Here is a 22,212-nt window from a genome sequence, read left to right on the forward strand (position 1 = left end):
GCAAGGGGTATTACTCATTCACGCCCTTTACCCATATCTCTGTTTTGTTCTGCGGAATCAAGCCGGCAAACTTGGTTACAAGCCACATCCTTAATGTCCCAATAAACCCACTAACAAATGTCTAGTAAATTTGACATACCACAGAGACGTGTTGTTAACAAGTCTGCCTAATTTGAATGAATACAAAATTGTTGCAATAATAGTCTACAAGAATAATAATGCAACTTATAATTAGGGTTGGGCATCGTTTGAATTTGAGCGATTCCGATTCTTTATTTCGATTCCGGTTCCAAACGATTCTCTATTCCGATTATTTTAGGGGGCTGGGTCAAAAAAGTTTGCATGGTTTAAATAAAGGGTGTTCAAATTATGAACATCCATTTTCTTAGTACCCCGCAGCATAGACTAAAATCAACATTTGACTCTGGTCACCATGGTAGCGATACGCATAACGGGGCACGAGAAGTCGGCTTTTACTGTTGTGGATGGTTGCCCTGGCAATGGACAGAAACTGCCACCTATGGTGATTTTTAAGAGGAAGACTCTGCCTAAAGAGAAGTTTCCAGCCGAAGTCATCGTAAGGTCAATCAATAGGGCTGGATGGACGAGGAGAAAATGAGAGAGTGGCTGAGTGAGGTGTACGTAAAGAGACCGGATGGTTTTTTTTCCCCACGCGTCACCGTCCATGTTGATCTGTGACTCCATGCGCGCCCATCTCACAGTCGCTGTGAAAAACCAAGTGCAACTAAGACTGGGAGGCAACGCTGGGCGAGTTACGCCACCATATGTGAATGGATTGTGGATGCTTCGGCTAAGGTATCTGCTTTGACTGTTGTCCGAGCTTTCGCGAAAGCCGGCACCATTGCTGAACAGCCCCCCGGCAACGAGACTGACTCTGACAATGACGAGAGGGAACCCGCCGTGTTTGATGGAGAACTTGCCCAGCTGTTCATTTCAGATACAGAAGATGAGGACTTTGATGGATTTGTGGATGAGGATTGATAAAAAAAATAACGTGAGTACATTGTTAAATACTTCAATAAAGTACAATTGAATTCAGTTTTGCTCCCGCTGCCTTTTAAAAAACATTGTTTTAGCGTGCATGCATGCTACCGTATGTTTTAAGCTAGTGTATGTTTTACCATGCCTGCGCCCAATAATACGGTGCGCCTTATGTATGTGTTAAATACAGAAACAACTGTATAACAACTAATAACTGAGACTGCGCCTTTTAATACGGTGCGCCCTATGGTCGTGAAAATACGGTATTTTATTGTTTCACTCATCCAATTGACTGAGAGTTGACTTCACCGAAGGCGCGGTGTAGGCTGAGGCTCGGAGCGCGTCAGATGCTACACATCGTGAAAGCCTCCTTTGCACAATGTAACCTTATTCCAAGTATTGGACTGAGGCGACTGGTCATTCATTTTAACAAAGTTAAGACACACTTTTGTTCGCCGCCACCGGGCAGAAGCAGGTCTTCGTGCACGCTCTTCTTCGTTGGTTTTTGACGCTTCTTTGTTGGTTTTCACCACTTCTTCTTCTGTGTGGGCGGACTGTAGGCATCGAAACTAGGAACCGAAAATTTTAAATTTGAACGATTCCGGGAGAACCGGAGCGTTAGTCCCGGTTCCAATCGGTTCTCGATGCCCAACCCTACTAATAAAAAAAACTTAAGGTCAATGTAACACATCACTCATCATCAAATAGCCAGCCACCAGGGGGCGAACACATGGTTAAGGCTTCATTAAGCTCCAGCACTGTGTTCCGGTGTCAACTTCAAAATAAAAGCTTAAAATGGCATTGATGTCCATTGTAGTAATGTATGAAGCTTTTATTTGGATGGTGGACCTCTCAGCACGTTAGCTGACAGGACGCATGTCACGGTAAGACACTATTTACAGTAGTTGTAGCAGCTGCCTTGACTTCATCTTTTCCGTTGGCCTGATCATAATGAAAGAAACCCACGAGTAAATAGAGAGGGAAATCACAACTGTTGAGTTCTTTGCAGTTTGTGATTGTGCACGACTGACCAATGGTCAAGTAGAACAACGGCGACGTATCGTCCTTAATTCACTATATTGACGATGGAGATTTTCAAATGAAAAGTCGGTGTTTGCTGCTTAATGTTAATGCCGTCTGTGCATTACCTGTATTTGCTTCAGTGGAGTTGCAATTCGTGATTGCCCTTTGTAATGGCACATTTATTCAGTTAGCCCTTGTTTAAGTAGAATTTTTGGGGGTACATTTATTCATTTTTATTATCTGTCATTTATTCTTATTTAAAGATTAATTTTGGACTGAAAACTGTTACATATTGTTAAGTAGTTCAATAAAACTATTTTTCCCTAACAAGGAATAATAGTGATTAATAATCATGACTACAAAAGTGATCAAAATAATCGTGATTATTATTTTGGCCATAATTGTGCAGCCCATCTATCTAATTAACCCTCCCAACCCTGTTTATAGCATAGACCTATGAAGATATGCCCAAAGTTATAAAGCCCAGACTCCTTTTAAAGAGGATTGTGTCAAAAAATGAACTATTATTAAAATAAAGTGTAATGATTTATCCATGTTCTGTTTTGGACTATGATTTTAAATGGGTAAACTGGTTTATTTTGCCAGTAAATGCATTCCAAAATAGTGTGAATCATCATAAACGTGGTGGTAAACACTTATGCAATCGTATTTTTAAATATATGTCAATCATATGGATGTGGTAATGCTCAAAATTAAGTGTTTTTCCCAGGGGAAGAGAGTTAGGAGCCGTCACTATAAGCCCTCTGAGTCGAACAAATGATCAAATAAAAGTAAAGCCTTTGTTTTGTCTTTTTTTAAATGAATTGACCTGTTTTGTCTGCCACTGCTTGTTATAGACAAACATTTTCTTCACAGTAAAATATTTTGCAAATAAATTTCGAGTCACTTATGTTTACTTCATATGAAACTATGGCATGCCATGGTCATACTGTACCTCCTCAAAAAAGGGTGCGACCAAATCATGTGCTACTAGTGCAAAAATTAGTGTAGAGCCCTGCATCTGTTAAGTTGAATGTTACATTAGAGTTTGTGCAGCATTTGGTAGATTGAAAATAACTTCCCAGCCCCACAGAGAATTCTACTATGACAAAAAAAATGTAAATATAAGCCAGCATTCAAACTCACAGACCTGAATATAATTAAATCCTGGAAGGATTCTGATGCTGGTTATTAGCATGCCTTGTGTGTGTTTGGGTGGTGGCAGGCTGGGAGCTGTTTTCAAAGACTCTCTTGGTTGGTTTGCAACCCTGCCTGCCTGCATTTTTTTTTCAGGTTTTTATCCACATCATTTTTTGGCTTTTTGGTTGAATATCTTGTTTGGTGAAGAATGAGATGCAACCATTAACGGCCAAAAGCTTGTTCACCTCAAGTGTATTTTCTGGTTTTATCTTGTGTGTCATGGCTGATGGAGGGACGAACGCCATGGGATCGCAATCCCCCCCATTCACCATCAGCATTGCGGTGATTCATCCTATGGTGTGTTATTTGTCCATAGCCAAAGGAGCTCATTATGGACAACAGACACATATTCATTTGTGTTGGATAGATAGTGGGAGCTTGCCAGGAAGCATACATGTATTGTTATACTTGTTCTACACGTATGACTGATTTATATACATTTAATGTTATTTTATTATATAGGTGTGACAATATATTAAAGTTTATACATATATACTGTACGTACATGCATACATACTTCGCTATACACATTATGCCCTTATCTTGGATTGGTTTATCAGGAAGTTAATTAAGGATTCTCTTTGTATATTCCAGAAATCGAGCCATAGCTGATTATCTGCGTTCCAATGGATATGAAGGCGCGTATTCTACTTTCAAGAAGGAGGCAGAATTAGACATGGTAAGTGGACAAAGGGTTGAAACGCACACAAACAAACAAGCACACCATCCATCTATTCATCTATTTAATCATATATCCTATTCAAATTTATTTAAACAACCTTTGATTTACTCTTCTTCCCATAGCTCAAGAAGAAATAAATTGAGCTTTCCTTCATACATTTTGTATGCTCCTCCAACGTATCACTGTGCCTTGAGGCTGGCTATTGAACTATCAGAGCATTAAAAGCCTCATTGACAGCCCACAAGGGGGTGAATGAGGGTACTGATCGGCGCTACTGTCCAATTTCACAGCTAACTCCCCAACCTTGTCTTGAAACAAAAGGAGAGACATCCTGGTGTAGTGGAGGGAATATATATGTTGAGATTGGTCGTTCAATTCATTTTGTTTTGCTGCCACCGTAATAATTTGTTCATAGCATTATGAAGAAATTGTTTTTGTTCTTGTATTTGAGGTTTTCTGTTACTGTAAAGTCTACACATACAGTACATTCTTTATCTAATATGAAAGGAATTGCCAACACCTCCTGCAGGTCTGCCTCAAATTAACTTCCTCAGTTTACCTCAGTAAAATGCATAAACCTTGTCTGCTGGAGATTAGCCATTGTGGGAAGGATTATGACTAGAGTGTTTGTGTGTGTGCGCATGTGTTGTACAGTAGCGTGGTTGCGTCTGGGCCCCCAGTGTAAATAATTGTTTTCTTTCATATAAGCCATGTCCTCGGCTTGCCACTCCAGCTGGTTCATTCTCACTAGCATTTGTGATTCTGCTGATTCTTCAACTGTTTGCCTTATGTACCCACCCCTCTCCTCACAGAATGAAGAATTGGACAAGAAGTATGCCGGCCTTTTGGAAAAAAAATGGACTTCGGTTATCAGATTACAAAAGAAGGTTTGTTTTTTTGCCACTTTTAAAAAAGCTTGTTGGGATTGCAGTCTTGTGGATGGTTTGTGACACCACCAGTGCATCCATTGCATATCACTTTCAATGTATAATCTATTAAGAAGACTAACTGCAGCCAAAATGAAACTTCTACCGTATTTTTCGGACTATAAATCGCAGTTTTTTTCATAGTTTGGCCGGGGGTGCGACTTATACTCCGGAGCGACTTATACGCGAAATTATTAAAACATTATTATATAATTTTACATGCTATTTTCACACTGACAACCGCAAGAGGGCGTTCTAGCACCTGTGAATCTGTACCTGCAACTGACGATGAGTCTAACGAAAGCGACGTAGAAGAGGAAGCGGTGCATCGTCTACCTCCGGAGTTGGCGGAGTTGTTTAGAAGTGACACAGAGGATGAAGATTTCATTGGATTTAGTGATTTGGAGTGCCACTGATGGTTTGGTAAACTTGTTTGCCTGTTCTTTATGCTATAGTTATCTGAATAACTGTTAATGTTACGTGAACATACCAGGCACGTTCTCAGTTCGTTATTTATGCGTCATGTAACGTTAACTGAATGCGTTACGTTAGCATACCGTACACCTATTCAGCCTGTTGTTCTCTATTCTATTTTTATTTTAAATTGCCTTTCAAGATGAAACGTCTGTTCTTGGTGTTGGATTTTATCAAATAAATTTCCCCCCAGAAATGCGACTTATACTCCAGTGCGACTTGTTTTTTTCCTTCTTTATTCTGCATTTTTTGGCTGGTGCGACTTATACTCCGGAGTGACTTATAGTCCGGAAAATACGGTACTTAAATTGGTTACCTCCATCTGCCAACATACTTGTTTGGTCTGGGCAGGTTATGGAACTTGAATCTAAACTGAACGAAGCAAAGGAGGAAATCACCCTGGGTGGACCAGTTAGTCAAAAGCGAGACCCCAAAGAGTGGGTCCCACGCCCTCCAGAAAGGTATGCGCTGAGTGGTCATCGAAGTCCCGTTACCAGAGTCATCTTCCACCCAGTCTTCAGTGTGATGGTGTCCGCTTCAGAGGATGCTACAATAAAGGTCAGTGGAAAAAATTAATTTTCCCCCATGTGTTGTGTATTTTCAAATGTTTTAAAGAGTGATGCACCAAATTTTCAGCCACCAACCAGCCAAAAATGACCCAAAAGTACATTTTAGGTTTTTGGCCGAAACAAAACTGCCTAAACACAATGTTTTAATGACGCAAGCAACAACTTACGGCCAGCGCGCCCTTCTCTGGCTGAAGCTCGGAGGGACCACCAACGACAAGGTGACGTGCTCCGTGGGCATCTCAGTCTCTGAGTTTAGTGGCTATGGCTTGGCTATGACGGTTTGTCCATGTATAATGCGCACGATTGACTTTTGACAAAAAAAAAAAGTGTGTGCATTATACATGAGAAATTACGGTACCTTTTCTTGCAGATCTTTTGACAGTTCTTTTGCCTTCCCCATGGGTCGGTATGTAGCAAAGTCACTGCAGCCCTATTTGAAAAGTGCAGGATCTCGTAAGAGCTTAGAAACTCATTGACTATTTATTTAAAATGAAACTTGCCCTCAATAGCCATCTAATCCTGTGTGCATCAGACCAAATATGCAAGGGTATGTGAAGTTTTGATCAGGTCCATTTGAGTGATTTCAGTTGTCATTATGATTTAAAAAGGCCACACACAATTATGTGATCGCAAATGGCCTCACCTGACCACTACCTGTGAGCCTAAATAAAAGAAAACATTTTCACAAATTCTGTCAGAGTATGTAAACTTATAAACACAACTGTAATATGTTGGAAGACTTGCTTGTAATTGAATAGATATTGAAGCATCTGATATTTAGCAGTCGTTAAAAACAAAAAATAATTTAAAAAAATAAAAAAAAATTTCAAGTCAAAGTAAAGTCTGGGGTGTACCGGGGGGGGAAGTGGCCCGGGAGTCATGGACAGACCGGCCCAATTCATGTGCGCCATGGGGAGCCAGCCAACCGGCAACACAAATTTAATGTCCCCCGATGATAAAAAAAAAAATATAATAATAAATTAATTTGATGCGCTTTCGGACCATAATTCATGGAGCAGTTACCTAACCTAAAATGAAAAATATAAACAAAGACAAAAGGAACAGAGTAAAGACCTCTTTATACTCCCGTGCAGGCGACAGCGCGGCACCTATGCGACACTTGACGCGCACACAGCACAAATTGTCGCCGCACGCAGAATGCCGTGGAGATAATCTCTCGTGATTGGTCCGTTTTAGTCACATGGTGCGATGTACTCGGCTTTCCCCTTGGTTCCTCAATACCGCCATCCTGACTTTCATTTAGTGGCCGCACATGCCACCTATGCCGCCGCCTTCTTGATCGATTTTTGCAATATAATTAAACGCATCATCTGGTCATCTAGGTCCATTTTTGTGCTCGTAGGCCCTGTTCCACGGTCGCCATTGTTGTTGCTTTGTTCCTTGTTCCGGAAAGTAAAAACAGCTACCGGAATTGGCCATAAAATGTATAAAATGGTCGACTTGGTGAACTGCAGTACACTTTCAAAACGGCGCACGTGGGTTGCGCTAGAGTATAAAGACTAACTGCGCGCGGGATAGCCACAGTGACGTCACCATGGTCGCCTCCCGCACGTGTGTAAAGAAGCCTTAAGGATGACCATTTACACCCCCAGGAGAATTAAGTCATAAGGCGTGAGTACACACCTCATTTACATATTCTATCTCAATTAGATGTTCCCCCCCTTTTACTGGTCCTCGAAGAGATGCAAGGTACATGGAACCAACATGACACTACAGTATACAAAGTACTCACCATTGTGTTGCTTTTAAATGGAGGAGGCCGAGTTGAAGTGGTCGATGTTGATTAGTGCTTCTCAAATGTTTCACACACAGTACCACCTCCAAAAATACTTGGATCTCCAAGTACCACCAGAATGACCAACATTAAAATACAGTTGCGTCATAGTCGGTGTTCATCAACAACGAGGCAGAGGTTTCTGTCACAAAAAATATATTTAATATTATAAGCCACCGTAACATTATCTACAGTTTGAACATTAAGTGTTCTTAAATATAGTCAAATGTACATAATGAATTCAATTCAAATATTTTGAACGCAAACTTTAATTTTACCTAAAATATGTGGAAGCAAAGAATTCTAAAATTATTAAATGCTACTGTAGTAAACTTAAGTTTTGTACAACTGCACTGTACACAAAAAATATACTGTACTAGATAGCTAGGATAGGTTCAAGCATGCCCGCGACCCTGGTGAGGATAAGCGGAACAGAAAATGGATGGATAGATGGATTTAAAAAAAAAAAAATAAAAATAAATAAAAAAAAAAAGTTTAAGCCACTGTAACATTGTTTACATTTTGAATATTTAACTCAGGGATTGTCACATACCAATAGTGGGAGCTGGCGTAACATTAGTGGTATCCATACCACACTTTGACAATCACTGAACTGTAGACAATTTGAGCGTCACAGTCCTCTCGGGTGTCCCCTCTGGAATATGCATTCTGGCCTATGATTGAGAGACCAAAATATGAATATACACGTTATTGAAGTTTTCCTGACATGACATCCAGTGTAGAAGGATTGACTAAGACAGAGACACAATAACGCTGTACAATTTATCGAATGTTCATCATCAAGCGATATTGACGACATACACACTAAACCTATCGCTAAGACAACCTGTACTAAGATAAATCAGAGTTAAAGGTCAGAGGACAAAGATTTTAAAATGTTTTGTGATAACTCTAGAACCTCTTTACAAACCACATCTGCCATTTCGAAGTGATTATATTGCAGATATACAGCAGTTAAATTGATAAATATGATGCAGATTGCGCCTTCTCGTTTGGAGGTTTTTTCTTGTCCATCTTAACTCTGGTCCGGCTGGCTATCTATCTACAGGTTCTAGTACAGTTAGCTGAAGAGTGATTGACAGGTGATAGTCAGACGCAACAGCCAGGGAAAATGGGTGGGACGTAATTTGATTGGCTCAGCGTAGACAGTAGTAGGCGAAAACGGGTACGTTAAGTATAGCCTATCACAACAATGGGCCCACGAGTCACGACACTAATCCCCCCCCCCCCTCCTAGTAGACAACAAAGCTGTTGGCCGACAGACGTAGCGCTTGACTTTTTTTCCCCGTTATGTTTCATTTGCTGCTTCGTCTTGTGGCAGGGCAGGCCCATCGGTCCACCGGGGATATCCCCGGTCTCCCCGTACGGCAGTCCGCCCTTGACTAAGGTCACGGATTCCTGCATGTCTTCCACAATCGTTTTGAGGAAAAATTTAATGATGGTCAAATAATTTTACAGCATTTATTTGAATTAAAAATTATTTACACTGCATTTAATTTTCAAATTCGTGTGCCTGCTAATATGCTGCCAATGTCTTTTCCATGAATTTTCAGTTCTTTTGGAGAGATCTTACATTTCCCTTGTTTATCATTAATGCAAAATGTTTTTCATCCACCATGTCTTTCAAACTCCGAAACAACTCAGTTGGTCTTTAGTTTCATTTCCATGTATATAGTATGTTGTACAGTGCCATATATCGTAAAAATGTCAAATATTGAGAAAAGGCAACTTGTTGTTCCTTAAAACAGTCAAGTTTATGATCGCAAAAAAAGTCACTCTACTACTACGCAAAGCAAATCCACCTTTTAGTGAATGTTGTTTCTTACACTTTCCTTTAACGCTGCAATGCTCAAATTGTCCTGCGTTTCCCAAGCCCACCGTTATGGGCGTACCCTGGATTACACCAATATCATCTTTGTATGCCAAGAATCAATGTACAAATGCTACTCTCCGCCACATCACTAAGGAGAACTCTGCCTCAATAGACAATTCCAATAGTCTGTTAAGCTGTTGGTTCTGTATATTTTATTTATGAGACACGTACGTCTTCTCCTTTGCTACACCCAGGCAGCAGGACTTCAGATCAGTGTTTTGGCATCTTCCCCTTTCCAATACCACTGTTTGCTTCCAATGCAAACACTCCCCTTGGCATTGTGCCAATTTTCTAATGCTAATCAAATTTATATTCCTTTTAAGCAGCATCTGCCACCATGCCCCTCCCGCCATCTGGGCCCAAATCTTAAATTCTGCTCCACCTTCTTTCTTCTCTCTCTCTTCCTCCCTAACCTGCACTTATTCAGTGTCCTACTTTTCTACCTCAGTATGAGCAGCCCTGTTGAATTTTTAACTGAGTAGACCTTACACGCTGTAGATTGTTTTGACAAGCACCCCAAGCCAAAATAGCCTCTTAGTCTGATAACTAAACTAAATCTACATTATGTGCAGCTTTTATTTTTATGCTTTTGTCCAAAATTCATTAGAGGAGGAGGCTGCTATGCAAGGTGCCACCCAACTCATCATCAGTAGCAAAATAAAAGTGATAATGCTCAGTCTGTCCAGATAGCTTTGAGTTACAGGTTGCACTAAAGGCTTATTTGCCTATGATGCTGATGAAATGCATAATGTGCTGGTCAAGTGAATCTCCAAACACATTAACTCTGCTAATCTCCTCCAGGACAACCCCCTTGTGCATTTTGTACCTCACAGCCATCTGGCATATTCAGCCCATTTAGGAAGGGGCGTTAAGGAGGACTGGAGTTTGGGGTGGTGACGGTGGGGTCTCCCATTACTGTCTGGACAAAATCCCCCACCCAAAGCAATGAGGCGAGGAGTGTTTATCCCTCTGTGGCTGTCTGCTTCAAAGCCAAACATTAGCAGCTTTCTCGGGCTTTAAAATCCATCCCTCATCCACAAATGATCATTTACTGTAAGTGGTCTGTGCCATCCATGTTCTGCACAATAGCGCTAACCTTCACGATTAGACTAAAAAAAATAAAAAAATAAAAAAATAAAAAGGGTCTTGACCATAGAAACCTTTAAAAATCCACATTCAGTGTAACTTGTTGGAACTTCTAATGTGATTTGTTCAATGCTGTTCTTTTTTTTATCTGTTGTATTTAGCATTTCAAAGGGGTTTAACATTTCCGGACATTTTATGGTTAATATTCATGGGATGTTAAGATGGGGAATTTTGGGAATATTCCAAATGTGAAAAAATTAATTGGGAATTGAGAGTAAGTTAATTGAAAGTTATCCTTTTGATTTGTTATAAGCAGACATCCATGCCGAATAAACAGCTTTCATTGAGGGCATTAACAGTACCTTTTATTGATTGACCACACATATATACACACACACACACAGTCAAGCGGCGGCGTGTCCGAATCTCACTTGTAACTCAATTTTTACCCCGTGACACAAAGCAGAAAATCGACCAAGCAAATATTTTTGCACTGCATTTTGCACTGGGGTGCAGATGATTAGACATTTTGGAACTCTTCTTGTTTGGTAAGGGTGTCAGTTTGAAATAAATAGAAGCTGTTTCTCTGGAATTGCGTTGCTTATGATGTAGATGTGCCATCTAAGTAGCCGTATGTGTTCTTCAGGTGTGGGACTATGAGACCGGAGACTTTGAACGCACACTAAAGGGCCACACAGATTCTGTGCAGGACATCTCTTTTGACCAGACTGGAAAACTGCTTGCATCCTGTTCTGCAGACATGACTATCAAGCTGTGGGATTTCCAAGGCTTTGAGTGCATCAGGACTATGCATGGTAGGTTTTCTTCTTGTGTGAAAACGAAAACAACCCCTCTCCCCCAATATGTGCATATAATTGTTGTCCCTCAACTACAGTTATTTTTGTTGATAAAACAGGCATAGATTATTTTAGACTTTAAACTATGAGTCCTAGGATGCACATGTCTGGAAACAATGAGTCCCAGCCCTGGAACAATGAGTCCCTGCAACTTATCAACTTGGAATACAGATGCAGTACTCCTGTGCTATATCACAGTTCTTGCTTCGCATATTGCATATTTTTATTACAGTTGTTACTAATTTTTTTACACTGTTTGTAGAATATTTTTGTGTTATCCATTGCATCCATCTCTCTTTCGCTCAATATATGTTGTTTTTACTTTAATTTTTTTAGGACAATATATTTTCCAATATACTGTCATGACAAATGATTGATATAGTGATATGAGAGCATAATAATTAAAGGACATCCTTTTTAAGCACAATTAACTCAGATAATATATTGAACATTGGCATTGTAATATAGAATAATAAATATAACATCTTAGATAAATAAAAAATATTTTAAAAACAAAACACTAGCTCTGTTCACAAAAATTGCACTGAAAAAAATAAACATTTGGCACAGAGGTCCAAACAGCCATTAATGCCTTAACAGGCAATACACTGCCAATCAAGTTTCCAGTTGGTTAAGAAAGTGGAAAATATTGCAACATTGATAACAGTACAACAAGTAGATCAAATCAACCTGTTTTGATTCAGGATTTGTACTACTTTTCAAAGGTCTGCAGCCTTTCTTTAAATGCTGCTTTGTCAGCATGTTCAATGGCTACATCTCTTACAATAGTAGTATGCTATACTGTATTAAGTGTGAGCATACATGCAACATATATGTTGTCAGGTTTATATTTGCATTGTTGGGCAAAGTGTTCCATAATTGCAAGCTGAGGGGAAACAGGATATGTCCCACTTTGTTTTTGTTCCCAACTGAAGAAATTGGGTGGGATGGTTGTGTTTAAGATGGATTTGAGGTTTTAAGTTGTTGTCTTTGTGGCGACTTTATACAAATTCAACATACCAGCTTGTTGGTGTTAGTGGGATGGCCGCGTTCATCTGACTTCAATCTTTGGAACTGATTCCATTTTTATGCTGCTCAAATTTCTGTAACTGTGCAGCTACCGGCTCGCCGTCAGAAAACTTTGTTGGCGCTGACTATGCTAGAGCCTGCATTTGAAAGCACACACACACGTAGACAGAGGCAGGCATACAGCCAATCAGAGGGAGGGTAGGAGGGTACTGGCACGCCCTTCACTATCTCTGATTGGTTTAAAGACCAGATCAAGTCAAGTCCCCTTTCTTCCTCAAATAGCTGGGCGTACAGGTGGACACCCTGTTTTTTAATTTTTTTTATTTTTTGTTTTTTTTTCTCCCTTCTCCGCACCATTCTGAAATTAGGGCGCATAAGCAACCAAATTAGTTGCACTCTCGAGCCCTGTCTTGTCAAAAAAAAAAAATATCATACGATTTCCAGCACCATGCCGAAATACTTTAATCCATAGCATTGTATCCTCAGACACAGACAGATTTATCTTAGTTTATGCGTCCCTGCTCATTTTTGTGCGTCTCAGATGCAATTAAACGAGATTCATGAATAGGTCTGTTTGTTTAAAATTCTGTGTTTGAGATCTTAACGTGTGCCCAAATGGTATTCTTTCATCAATTTTGATTCACTTTCGACATTTCTGGTATAGATTTCCTGAAGTTAACAAATTTGAGCTGATCTTATTAATAAAATATAATTGCATTAAGCAACTAAGAGAATATAATTGCACTAAGCAACTAATGGTACATATACAGTATGCTAAACAACTGGAGAATGGCTAGGTTGTGGTCTTCGTAATGCAATATAACAGTTGAAATACTGTTAAATAAAAGATTGGTCTTGTCTAGAACTTCCTGTTCTAAGCATTTTTTTGTTTAATATTCATCAGCACCATCAGGACAGAATGCGTAAAACAAAATTGACTATCAATGGTTACCTCACATGTGACATACATCACAGCGGCAACAATTGTGTGTTGTTAAAACTCTCCAAATGCATTTTATATCACTGCTTAATAAATATAAGTCTAGGTGGTATAGAGTTTGAGTCGAGCCCCAAAAAGTAAACATGAAACAAGGTTCTGGCACGTTGATCTCGCTCTGGTGGTAATTAAATCACTTGGTATTCTAAGGATTGTATCTATTGTCTAGTCATATCTAATGTGCATGATAAACCATACTGTTGGATAGGGAATTATTCACATACGTACACGTTCAGGACTCTGAGCGTGGGATCGCCATTTTTTTTAACCAACAAACCAGCAACATTTTAACATCAGCATATCTGAATTATCTTATGCTCATCTTCAAATCTCTAGTTAGAATCTCACTTTAATATATGAAGGTTTGAGTAACTAAATGCAACGGTGCATTTTTTCCCCCCTGTAAGCAGCACTTTTCAGTCTTTTTGGGGGGTGCCGATACGAGCTACGTGCACTCTTCTTCAAACACACTAATCAGTTTGCTGTGATAATTGCTTGGAACTTTAGATTAAACTGAGGCTTCACAGTTCTGTCAAATGTCTGACAGTCATCCCCCCCACCCACTCCCTCCTCGCAATCTTCCAGTGATGCTTCCAACTCTGTTTTTTTAGGACATGACCACAACGTATCATCTGTAGCCATTATGCCCAATGGAGATCACATAATTTCTGCCTCAAGGGACAAAACCATGAAGATGTGGGAGGTGGCAACTGGGTAAGGTCTTTGAATTCTGAATTCTTCAAAAAAAAAGTATTCAAAACAATATTCCTTCTCTTTGGTCATTTACTGGTTAATATATTTTTGCCCACTAGTTACTGTGTGAAGACTTTCACTGGCCACAGGGAGTGGGTCCGCATGGTGCGACCCAACCAGGATGGCACTTTGGTTGCCAGCTGCTCCAATGATCAGACTGTGCGCGTGTGGGTTGTGGCCAACAAAGAGTGCAAAGCTGAACTGCGGGAGCATGAGCATGTGGTGGAGTGCATCTCCTGGGCGCCAGAGAGTGCTTACCCCACCATACAAGATGCCACAGGTTCTGAGGTGAGGGCCTACTTGGATCTTGAACAGCAGTCTGAATTGTTGTATGAAAAAAGACTAACTACATGTGTTGAGTTTATAGTTGCTTAACCTTTTGCTTTACATAGTCTTAGTCTTGACTTAAATGCTGGTTCCCCAGGTAAGAAAGTAAAGTATTATTTGTTATGTTTAAGTCATTAGGCTCTTTGGACTCCTCTGTTGAGAGAATGAAGACTCCTTGACCATACAAATTTATGTAATGAATACATTGTCCAACTTGGTGGTTCTCAACTGGTTTCCTGTGATATTCACATTTTGGATGGTCATTAAGATGTGATTCACTTTAATAGATGTCAAAACAAGATTTCAAAAAATAACATGGATGGCCTTTTCTTTTTTACTTATTTAATGTAATTACATTTGCAATGTTTATGTCAGAGTACATCATTGGTGAACTGAGGAACATTATTGCAAAAAGATTGGTAAATGCAAATAAGGTAAAATTGAATAAAATATGAATACAATTACATACAAATTCCACAAAATAAGGCCACAAAATAGATATTTAACTTATTTCTTTGCCTATAAAAATATATAGTTCTTAACAAATGAGGCAAGTCCGGTATTATATTTAGACCAGCTTTCTGCTTTCACTTGCTGACCCGCCAATTGATAATCACTGGTCTAACTTAAAGAAGCCTACAACCCAGATAGATTTTTATACATTTGTATTTCATACATTTTAGTACATCTATTTGACAAATCAATGACAAATTACTTATTCTGCTATAATTTTGCCACAATAATGATTTGTTTTATTTTGTCCAACCAGAGCAAGAAGAGTGGTAAGCCAGGCCCTTTCCTCCTGTCTGGCTCAAGAGACAAAACCATCAAGTTGTGGGATGTTAGCATAGGCATGTGCCTTATGACACTGGTGAGGTCTCTTTAAAGCGAGTACTCCAATTTCTCACGTATAATACGCTCTCTCGTCACGCCATAATAAGCGAGGGCCGTAATTTCTCATATAATACGCATCCCATAATCGACCCTCGAATTCAGGAATTCCCTTCTACCTATGTATAATATGCACCATCGATTTGCTGGTATCCATGCTCAAAACCTAGTATTAGCTGTATTTTATCAGTTTTTGTCAAATAAATATTCTGCTCTGTGTATACGCTGATTTTCGTGTCGCTTACTCACCATGCATTTCTACTCTAGTTTTCATAGCGAAGAACAAAGACAGTGCATGACTAAAATCATTGCTCAATGATACTGTAAGTACAATAGTTTAACAGTAATGTAGCATCTTCAATGACCACGGGCAACACTAGTCCGTGTATCTTGGGGTTTATTATGAAACAGAACACAGCGACTGTGGGCCGTAGCCGACGCAAGAAACACAAAATAAAGTAGCGAACACAAGGTTAGCTGACCCCCCACACACACTGAGCAGTGCGATGCATTCAAACCCGCTCGGGAATAACAGCGCGAAGCGCAATAAACCATAACATGTTCTCAAAACAGCTCCTCAAAACAACACACAACAATAAATATGCATAACCAGTTTGTTACAGTACTGTTTAAAATAGTAGTCTTACCAGGAACGAGCTTCTCCTTTGATTTCCTCCATAAGTTTCGTATGTTGTACTGCCGAGCTGCTTCGCGGTTCCCTTTTGACTTTGCAACCGTAATCACTTTCTTCTTAAAAGCAGCAGAGTAACTTGCCCTTTTTTTACGCAACATTTTTTAACTCTGGAGATGTGCTCCGTGAAATGGCGGTACAATTAATATATCTGCCGAATATGCTAAATCCGATCGATAAGGTGTCGCCTGCGAGGCCATCATAATTCTCGGGGTGTGTATGGAAATGTATTGCCGCTCTGCTACACTCCGGACCGTTCAGAAATTCAAAACGGAATGAGCAGAACATGGGCACTCTGAGTAGATTTAAAACATCACGTTGAATTCAGAACACACCCTCAGTGAGCAGCGAAAATCTACCGTATTACATATACATACATTTATAACAGACATTACATATTAAATTGGAATGAAAGTACACCTTTTTCCACAAACCCTAGGTACTGGTATAAATTTACATTGTAAAAATAATAATAATAATAAATCCCATTTTCTTTATAGCTATGTATAATACTCTCTATGGACTCTTGATTTTTTTTGGGGGGGAATGCCTATTAGGATTATTACTATTATACATGAGAAATTATGATGTTTTTTTCTTTCTTGTTTTTAAATAAAAAACAATTTGGTTCATCATTTAATTTCATTTCTGTATCACAGGTCGGGCATGACAACTGGGTGCGTGGCCTCCTTTTCCACCCGGGAGGCAAGTTTATTGTGACCTGTGCAGATGACAAAACCTTAAGGATCTGGGACTACAAGAACAAGCGCTGCATGAAAACCCTGAGTGCCCATGAACACTTTGTTACCTCTTTGGGTAAGCAGCCCCCCTGTGCTCTTATCCTCTGCTATTATCTCTTCAACGGCTTTCTCTGCCAGTAGTTTATACCCTCCTGCTTCCAGGGTGACTCATTGTAAACAAGGCCAGTATTTCCATTGCTGCTCGTGTCCTGAGGGGTGCTACCATAGAGCCGTTAGCCTTTTCCATTTCTTCCTATTAATATCTGTGGCTTTCCATGTGATCGTGGCTGAATAATTCTCTTGAGGACTTTGTCAGCTAATTATTTTGGCAAACTGGTTGATGTATTTATTTACCCCCCCCCACCGCAACTAGAACCAGCAACCGCTCTAAGTTATTGATGCAATGAATTCTTGAGCAGTTTTTGCAAAACAAAAGTGTCGTTGTTTTTGCCATTGTTTTCCCTGCAACAAAACCTTTTGTTTCCTGTAATCAATACACTGTGTACATTATCTTGGTGGCTTCCACTCTAAATGGAGCCATGTCCCAATTAAACTGGTGCAACATCCACTTAAACAAGTAAATTCTCACTTCAATTGCACCTCCTTTCTCTCCCCCTTAGCAAAGTAAATACACCCTGGGGGGGGTGTATGTGTGATGACTGGAGACACTTATGTAGGAAGCATTTACTTCCACCTCCAACTGCACTGAATTGTAGAGAGGAACCAAGAGGAAATGGACACTTGAACAGAAACTGCTCATGTGAAGCAGATACACATAGTACATAATTACACATACGGTAATTCTCCGTCGTCCAAACAGTGGACACCAACCTGTCTAGCATTACCCTTACGCAAGCATTTGTACCTTCCTATCAATTAAGCGCCTGGTGCCCTATGCAGTTGAGTGAATACACTTAAACACTATTTGAGGAACAAACAGAACTTTGTTTTTCTCACATGTTGCAATGTGCTTTACTAATTGACCATAAAGTTATCATTTTATTAGATTTGATTGTTCATAGACAAGAAGGTAAATGTATTTAATACCTTTGCCAATTTAGAGTGAAAGAAGTGTTTGATGTAAATTGTTTGTGGATCTTAATTTATATTAGTTTTGTTCTGATCTTTTTTCCATTTCAGATTTCCACAAAGCTGCTCCTTATGTTGTCACTGGGAGTGTAGATCAGACAGTAAAAGTGTGGGAGTGCCGCTGAATAGGACCTCCTAAGATTGGACCAGCACCCGACGACCCAGATGGTCTTCTGGATCCTGTCTCCCCCCCCACCCCCTCCCTCACCTTGTCATTCCACCTCCCCCGTCACCTAAGCTAAATGTCACCCGCACATCTTCATCTCCTTCGGCTGCACTTGCCACCATGGTTACTTACCCATTGCGCTCTCTGGTCTTTATAACCTCTGCCCCTCAATGTAAATTATTCCTGGATGTAGATCAAGCTATTAAATGTTACACAAAAAAAGTATTCTTGCATGGTAATCAAAACTTGTATACTGTAAATTTGCATAATGTCTAGAAGTACCATAGGTTTAACACAGGGCTGGCCGTCTGTCACGCAGCCTTACTGACCAACCGAAGGCAGATGTTTTTTGATGTAGGGCACTAAAAAAAAATAATTTAAGAAATGAGTGTCTTTACGTGTAAGATTATTTTTGTCCGTTTTTTTTTTTTTTTTTTTTTTTTTTTATATATAAGAACTATTTCTTTCTCTATCTCCTTTGCTGTCTTAGTCTGATCGTGCCTAGCTTGGTACAAAACCTTTGAGCGATCAGGCAAAAAAAGCATATACGTTAAGACCGTGTCGGCCTTTATCAAAATAATCTGTAGCTTTATACCATCACTTCTCAAGTGTGCATACCATTTCTCTTCACGTGGAGCTTGCTCATATTTTAATGGTTGTATATACCAATGTTTCAAACTGTTGTCCTTGGACCTCGGGGGGATAAACCGCAGCTTTGTACTCCTGTCATGGTGGCACATGAACAAAATATTCAGCTAGTGGTGAAATGTCCCATTGCAATTTGTGAATAGCAGCGCTGAGCTATTGGCTGAAGTTTGGTGGAGGCTGTTGGTGTGCGCGCCTGAGTGGAGATCAGGGATTACACAATTTCTAATCTTGAGCACTTGATAAAGACGCTGGCTGTCTCCTTTGGGAGATCGTTTCCTCTGACCTTCCCTTTGTCCTCAACTCCCAACCATTTAGCCCTGCTAGGGTATTTGTGTAATATAGGAAGGATGTATAGACTAAAGATACTTAGTTGGCGCCTTTAATGACTACAAACATGAACCTTCTTATACAAAACGTGGAAAAGAAAAAGCATGACGAGTCAACGTGCGCCCCTGGGTTTGATGCCTGGGATGTGCAAAGGTATATTAATTTCTGAGAGGTGAAAAATAAGTTCAGCTCTAAAAATAGTTGATCGGTTTTCTGTGAAAATATGAACTGTAAATTTAGCTAGTTAAGCCATTTGGCAGTTTTGTAATGTTGCAGTAAAAGATGAGCTGGAGAGAATTGGGGGTAGTTTTGGACTAGTGAAAAAATGGTAGCAGCAGACATGCTAAGTGTTCTGCTTCATACAGTATGTGCTCTGTAATATGAGCATCTCTACTGACAAACCCCACGGACAACTTGACGTGTTTTTGAGTGGCATTCTCACGTTTAACTTGAACTGGGAAGAACTTCAGATAGAATGGGATTTGAAAAAAATATCTAAAACCAACCATTCCTTTGGCATTGTAGGAAATGATATGAAACATCTTATCGCCAGAAAGGTGGTGGTTCATTAATCTTGCACACACCCCCGTTTCCATGAAATCTTTGTTCCTTTAAGATGATCAGACAAATTACTGATGTTGATAATTGCATTAAAAACCTATAATTTTCCAATGCAGTTATTGGCTAATAAAGAATTCCATTGCTTCAATAAACTCATTAGCTTCTTTGCTGCATTTTTCTTTTAACGTGTTTACTGGATGTGGTGCTCTGCTGCTGAAGCTCCTGCTCGCGGTCTAAAATGTGACCTGTTAATATATAGCGCTACTGCATGGTAACCTACACCAGAGGCTGAGTTCTCTAAACATATTTTAAGGAACACAGTGTAACTTGAGAGAGACAGTGGCATGACCGTTGCGGAGAAAAGGATGGTTCGGTATGATTAGACCGCTCAATTCCTCTTGTAGGATGGACTTGACTTCCCCCCCCCCCCCCTTTCCCCCAAAGGGTTTCTATACATTCAAGGACACTTTTTATTTTTTAAATAAAACTCCCCAAAGGGTTTCTATACATTCAAGGACATTGAGTCAGACCAGGATGACCGGAAGGAAAAACTTCTTTAAGGAATGTTACAGCTATCAGTTTGGTATCTTTGCCCCACTTTTCCCTGAGTAAGCCTGACTTTCTAGGAGTGCAAACAGTTGAATTTGGCATGGTAATGGCAAAGTATTGAGTGTTCAAGCTGATACCAAAAAATGTCAGTACAATCTGGTTTAGCCAACAAACCTCATTTGGTCCAGCATTCTGACCCATTTTAGAAAAATATGCTCAAACACTCATGGCCACACTGACATGTCAGGTCTTAATATACATATTCGTCCTCCTGTTTTAAATGAAAGCTGTAAAATGAAATGTATATAACATTTTGGGGCTCTCTAAAACAATGTGGATTAGAGCTGCCTATGTTATATGCAAGTGCTTTTTTTTTCTTCTCCTCTTCTTCCTCTTTCTCCCCCCCCCCCCCCCCCCCCCCCTCCTTTCCCAAGCAATCCTTTTGATCTGGTCTGGTTTATGAGTGGCCTGACTGAGTTTTTGCTGTATGTCTGTTATTTCTGCATCAAGTCCACCAGTCCTCTCTAACATGCGTGTGAACCTCATTGAGGGGTTCAGACTGCACAACAAGCTCTTACATGAGAGTTTATGATGTTTTCACCACTATGATCTCACTCTTCACTCGACAAACTGTTAACAATATACCTGGATGTCATTATTGTTTGCAATATAATAAAAAATAAATCTGCATATTTGTGCAAATGTTTTGTTTTTGCCGATTTGGTTATGCAGTTCACAACAAGTGGGTTCTGGAAATACGACATAACTCGATGAAAAAAAACGATGCTCGTGCTTGAAGTTTCAAGTAAAATTGACACGTTCAAAGCAATCTATATATAACCACGTATAGTAAAAATAGTTTAAATAAAATATAAGTTTATATAGCGTGCTAATACTATGTACATGAACAGAAATGTATAGAGACAGTACGAAATGTCGAAAGAATAGTGAAAAAAACTTGAAGCGGCTCCTAAGAGTTTGTTTACATTCGATGGCATCTTGAAGCAGCATCGGCGGCGCACAGTAGTGACGTCACACAACCAGGAAGCGCGCGAGCAAAGCTGGGAAACGTGTGGACAACGCGAGCCTTTCGGGTGAAGGCGACTTGACGTTTCATAAGTATTAAGGTATGTAGATAATTAGATTTGAGTTGTGGTTGTATATACTCATTTTAAACTCCTAGGTATAGCCTTGCTAAGTCCATGTTTTCTGACGCGCGAAGCTATCTGATATTGACACTGAAATGGTACGTTTTAGATTAGATTTAACGACATTAAAGACATAATGTTCATGTAGTTTGTCTACTCTTACAAATTAAACAGTGGAAAGTTGGACAAAACCAATGTCACCTTCTGTTTTGTGTATATGAAATCCACCACAGGGCTGTTATGTCTTTGAACAAGTCCATGCATCCCAGAAATCGCTACAAAGACAAACCACCAGACTTTGCCTACCTGGCCTCCAAGTATCCAGAATTCCAAGAACATGTGCACACCAACCTGAGTGGACGAGCCGTGTAAGTGCCAAATAAATGCGACTGATGCTCGTAAAGCTATTAACAAACATTATATTAAAGTAGCAGTAGCAGTGCAATCTGCATTTCATGTGGTAGGCTCAGGACGATACTACCGACAGTTAAGATTCACGCCAGAGCATAATTGCAGTAGCTAAATGAAAAATGGAGACTAATCAACAGACACAGTGGTATGTGGACATGGGTGACAAATACACACAGAGATTGCAGTACTGCAGCTAGTTGGTCATGAGACGGTGTTTCTTCCTTTTCGTGTGCCAGCAAACATGAGCATCTGTGTGCAGCATATTGGTGTAAGCTGATGATCTGAGATTGTGAAGTGGCCACTCCATCATCGTTATGGAGTACTGGGTGTACATGCGTACATGTGTCATTTCACTCTGTGACCGCAGTTGAGTCCCA

General features: G+C 39.9%; 2 protein-coding genes across 2 annotated transcripts in view; both read left to right on the top strand.

Moving 5' to 3' along the window:
• LOC133481841 (lissencephaly-1 homolog) overlaps positions 1-20,966 on the top strand; it is a 45,709-nt gene extending 24,743 nt beyond the window's left edge. Inside the window, exons 3-11 of the mRNA XM_061781024.1 lie at positions 3,820-3,904; positions 4,720-4,794; positions 5,659-5,865; positions 11,298-11,466; positions 14,146-14,248; positions 14,347-14,575; positions 15,384-15,485; positions 16,856-17,012; positions 18,077-20,966. Coding sequence (XP_061637008.1) covers positions 3,820-3,904; positions 4,720-4,794; positions 5,659-5,865; positions 11,298-11,466; positions 14,146-14,248; positions 14,347-14,575; positions 15,384-15,485; positions 16,856-17,012; positions 18,077-18,150 — 1,201 coding nt within the window. The 3' untranslated portion in view covers positions 18,151-20,966. The remainder of the gene's footprint in view (positions 1-3,819; positions 3,905-4,719; positions 4,795-5,658; positions 5,866-11,297; positions 11,467-14,145; positions 14,249-14,346; positions 14,576-15,383; positions 15,486-16,855; positions 17,013-18,076) is intronic.
• Positions 20,967-21,274: 308 nt separating this feature from the next.
• The window catches only part of mettl16 (methyltransferase 16, N6-methyladenosine), a 31,224-nt gene continuing 30,286 nt past the window's right edge, over positions 21,275-22,212 (top strand). Inside the window, exons 1-2 of the mRNA XM_061783128.1 lie at positions 21,275-21,403; positions 21,658-21,792. Of these exons, the coding sequence (XP_061639112.1) occupies positions 21,665-21,792 (128 nt within the window). The 5' untranslated portion in view covers positions 21,275-21,403; positions 21,658-21,664. The remainder of the gene's footprint in view (positions 21,404-21,657; positions 21,793-22,212) is intronic.

Source organism: Phyllopteryx taeniolatus, chromosome 8 (assembly GCF_024500385.1).
Source record: "Phyllopteryx taeniolatus isolate TA_2022b chromosome 8, UOR_Ptae_1.2, whole genome shotgun sequence".
NCBI classification, from domain to species: domain Eukaryota; kingdom Metazoa; phylum Chordata; class Actinopteri; order Syngnathiformes; family Syngnathidae; genus Phyllopteryx; species Phyllopteryx taeniolatus.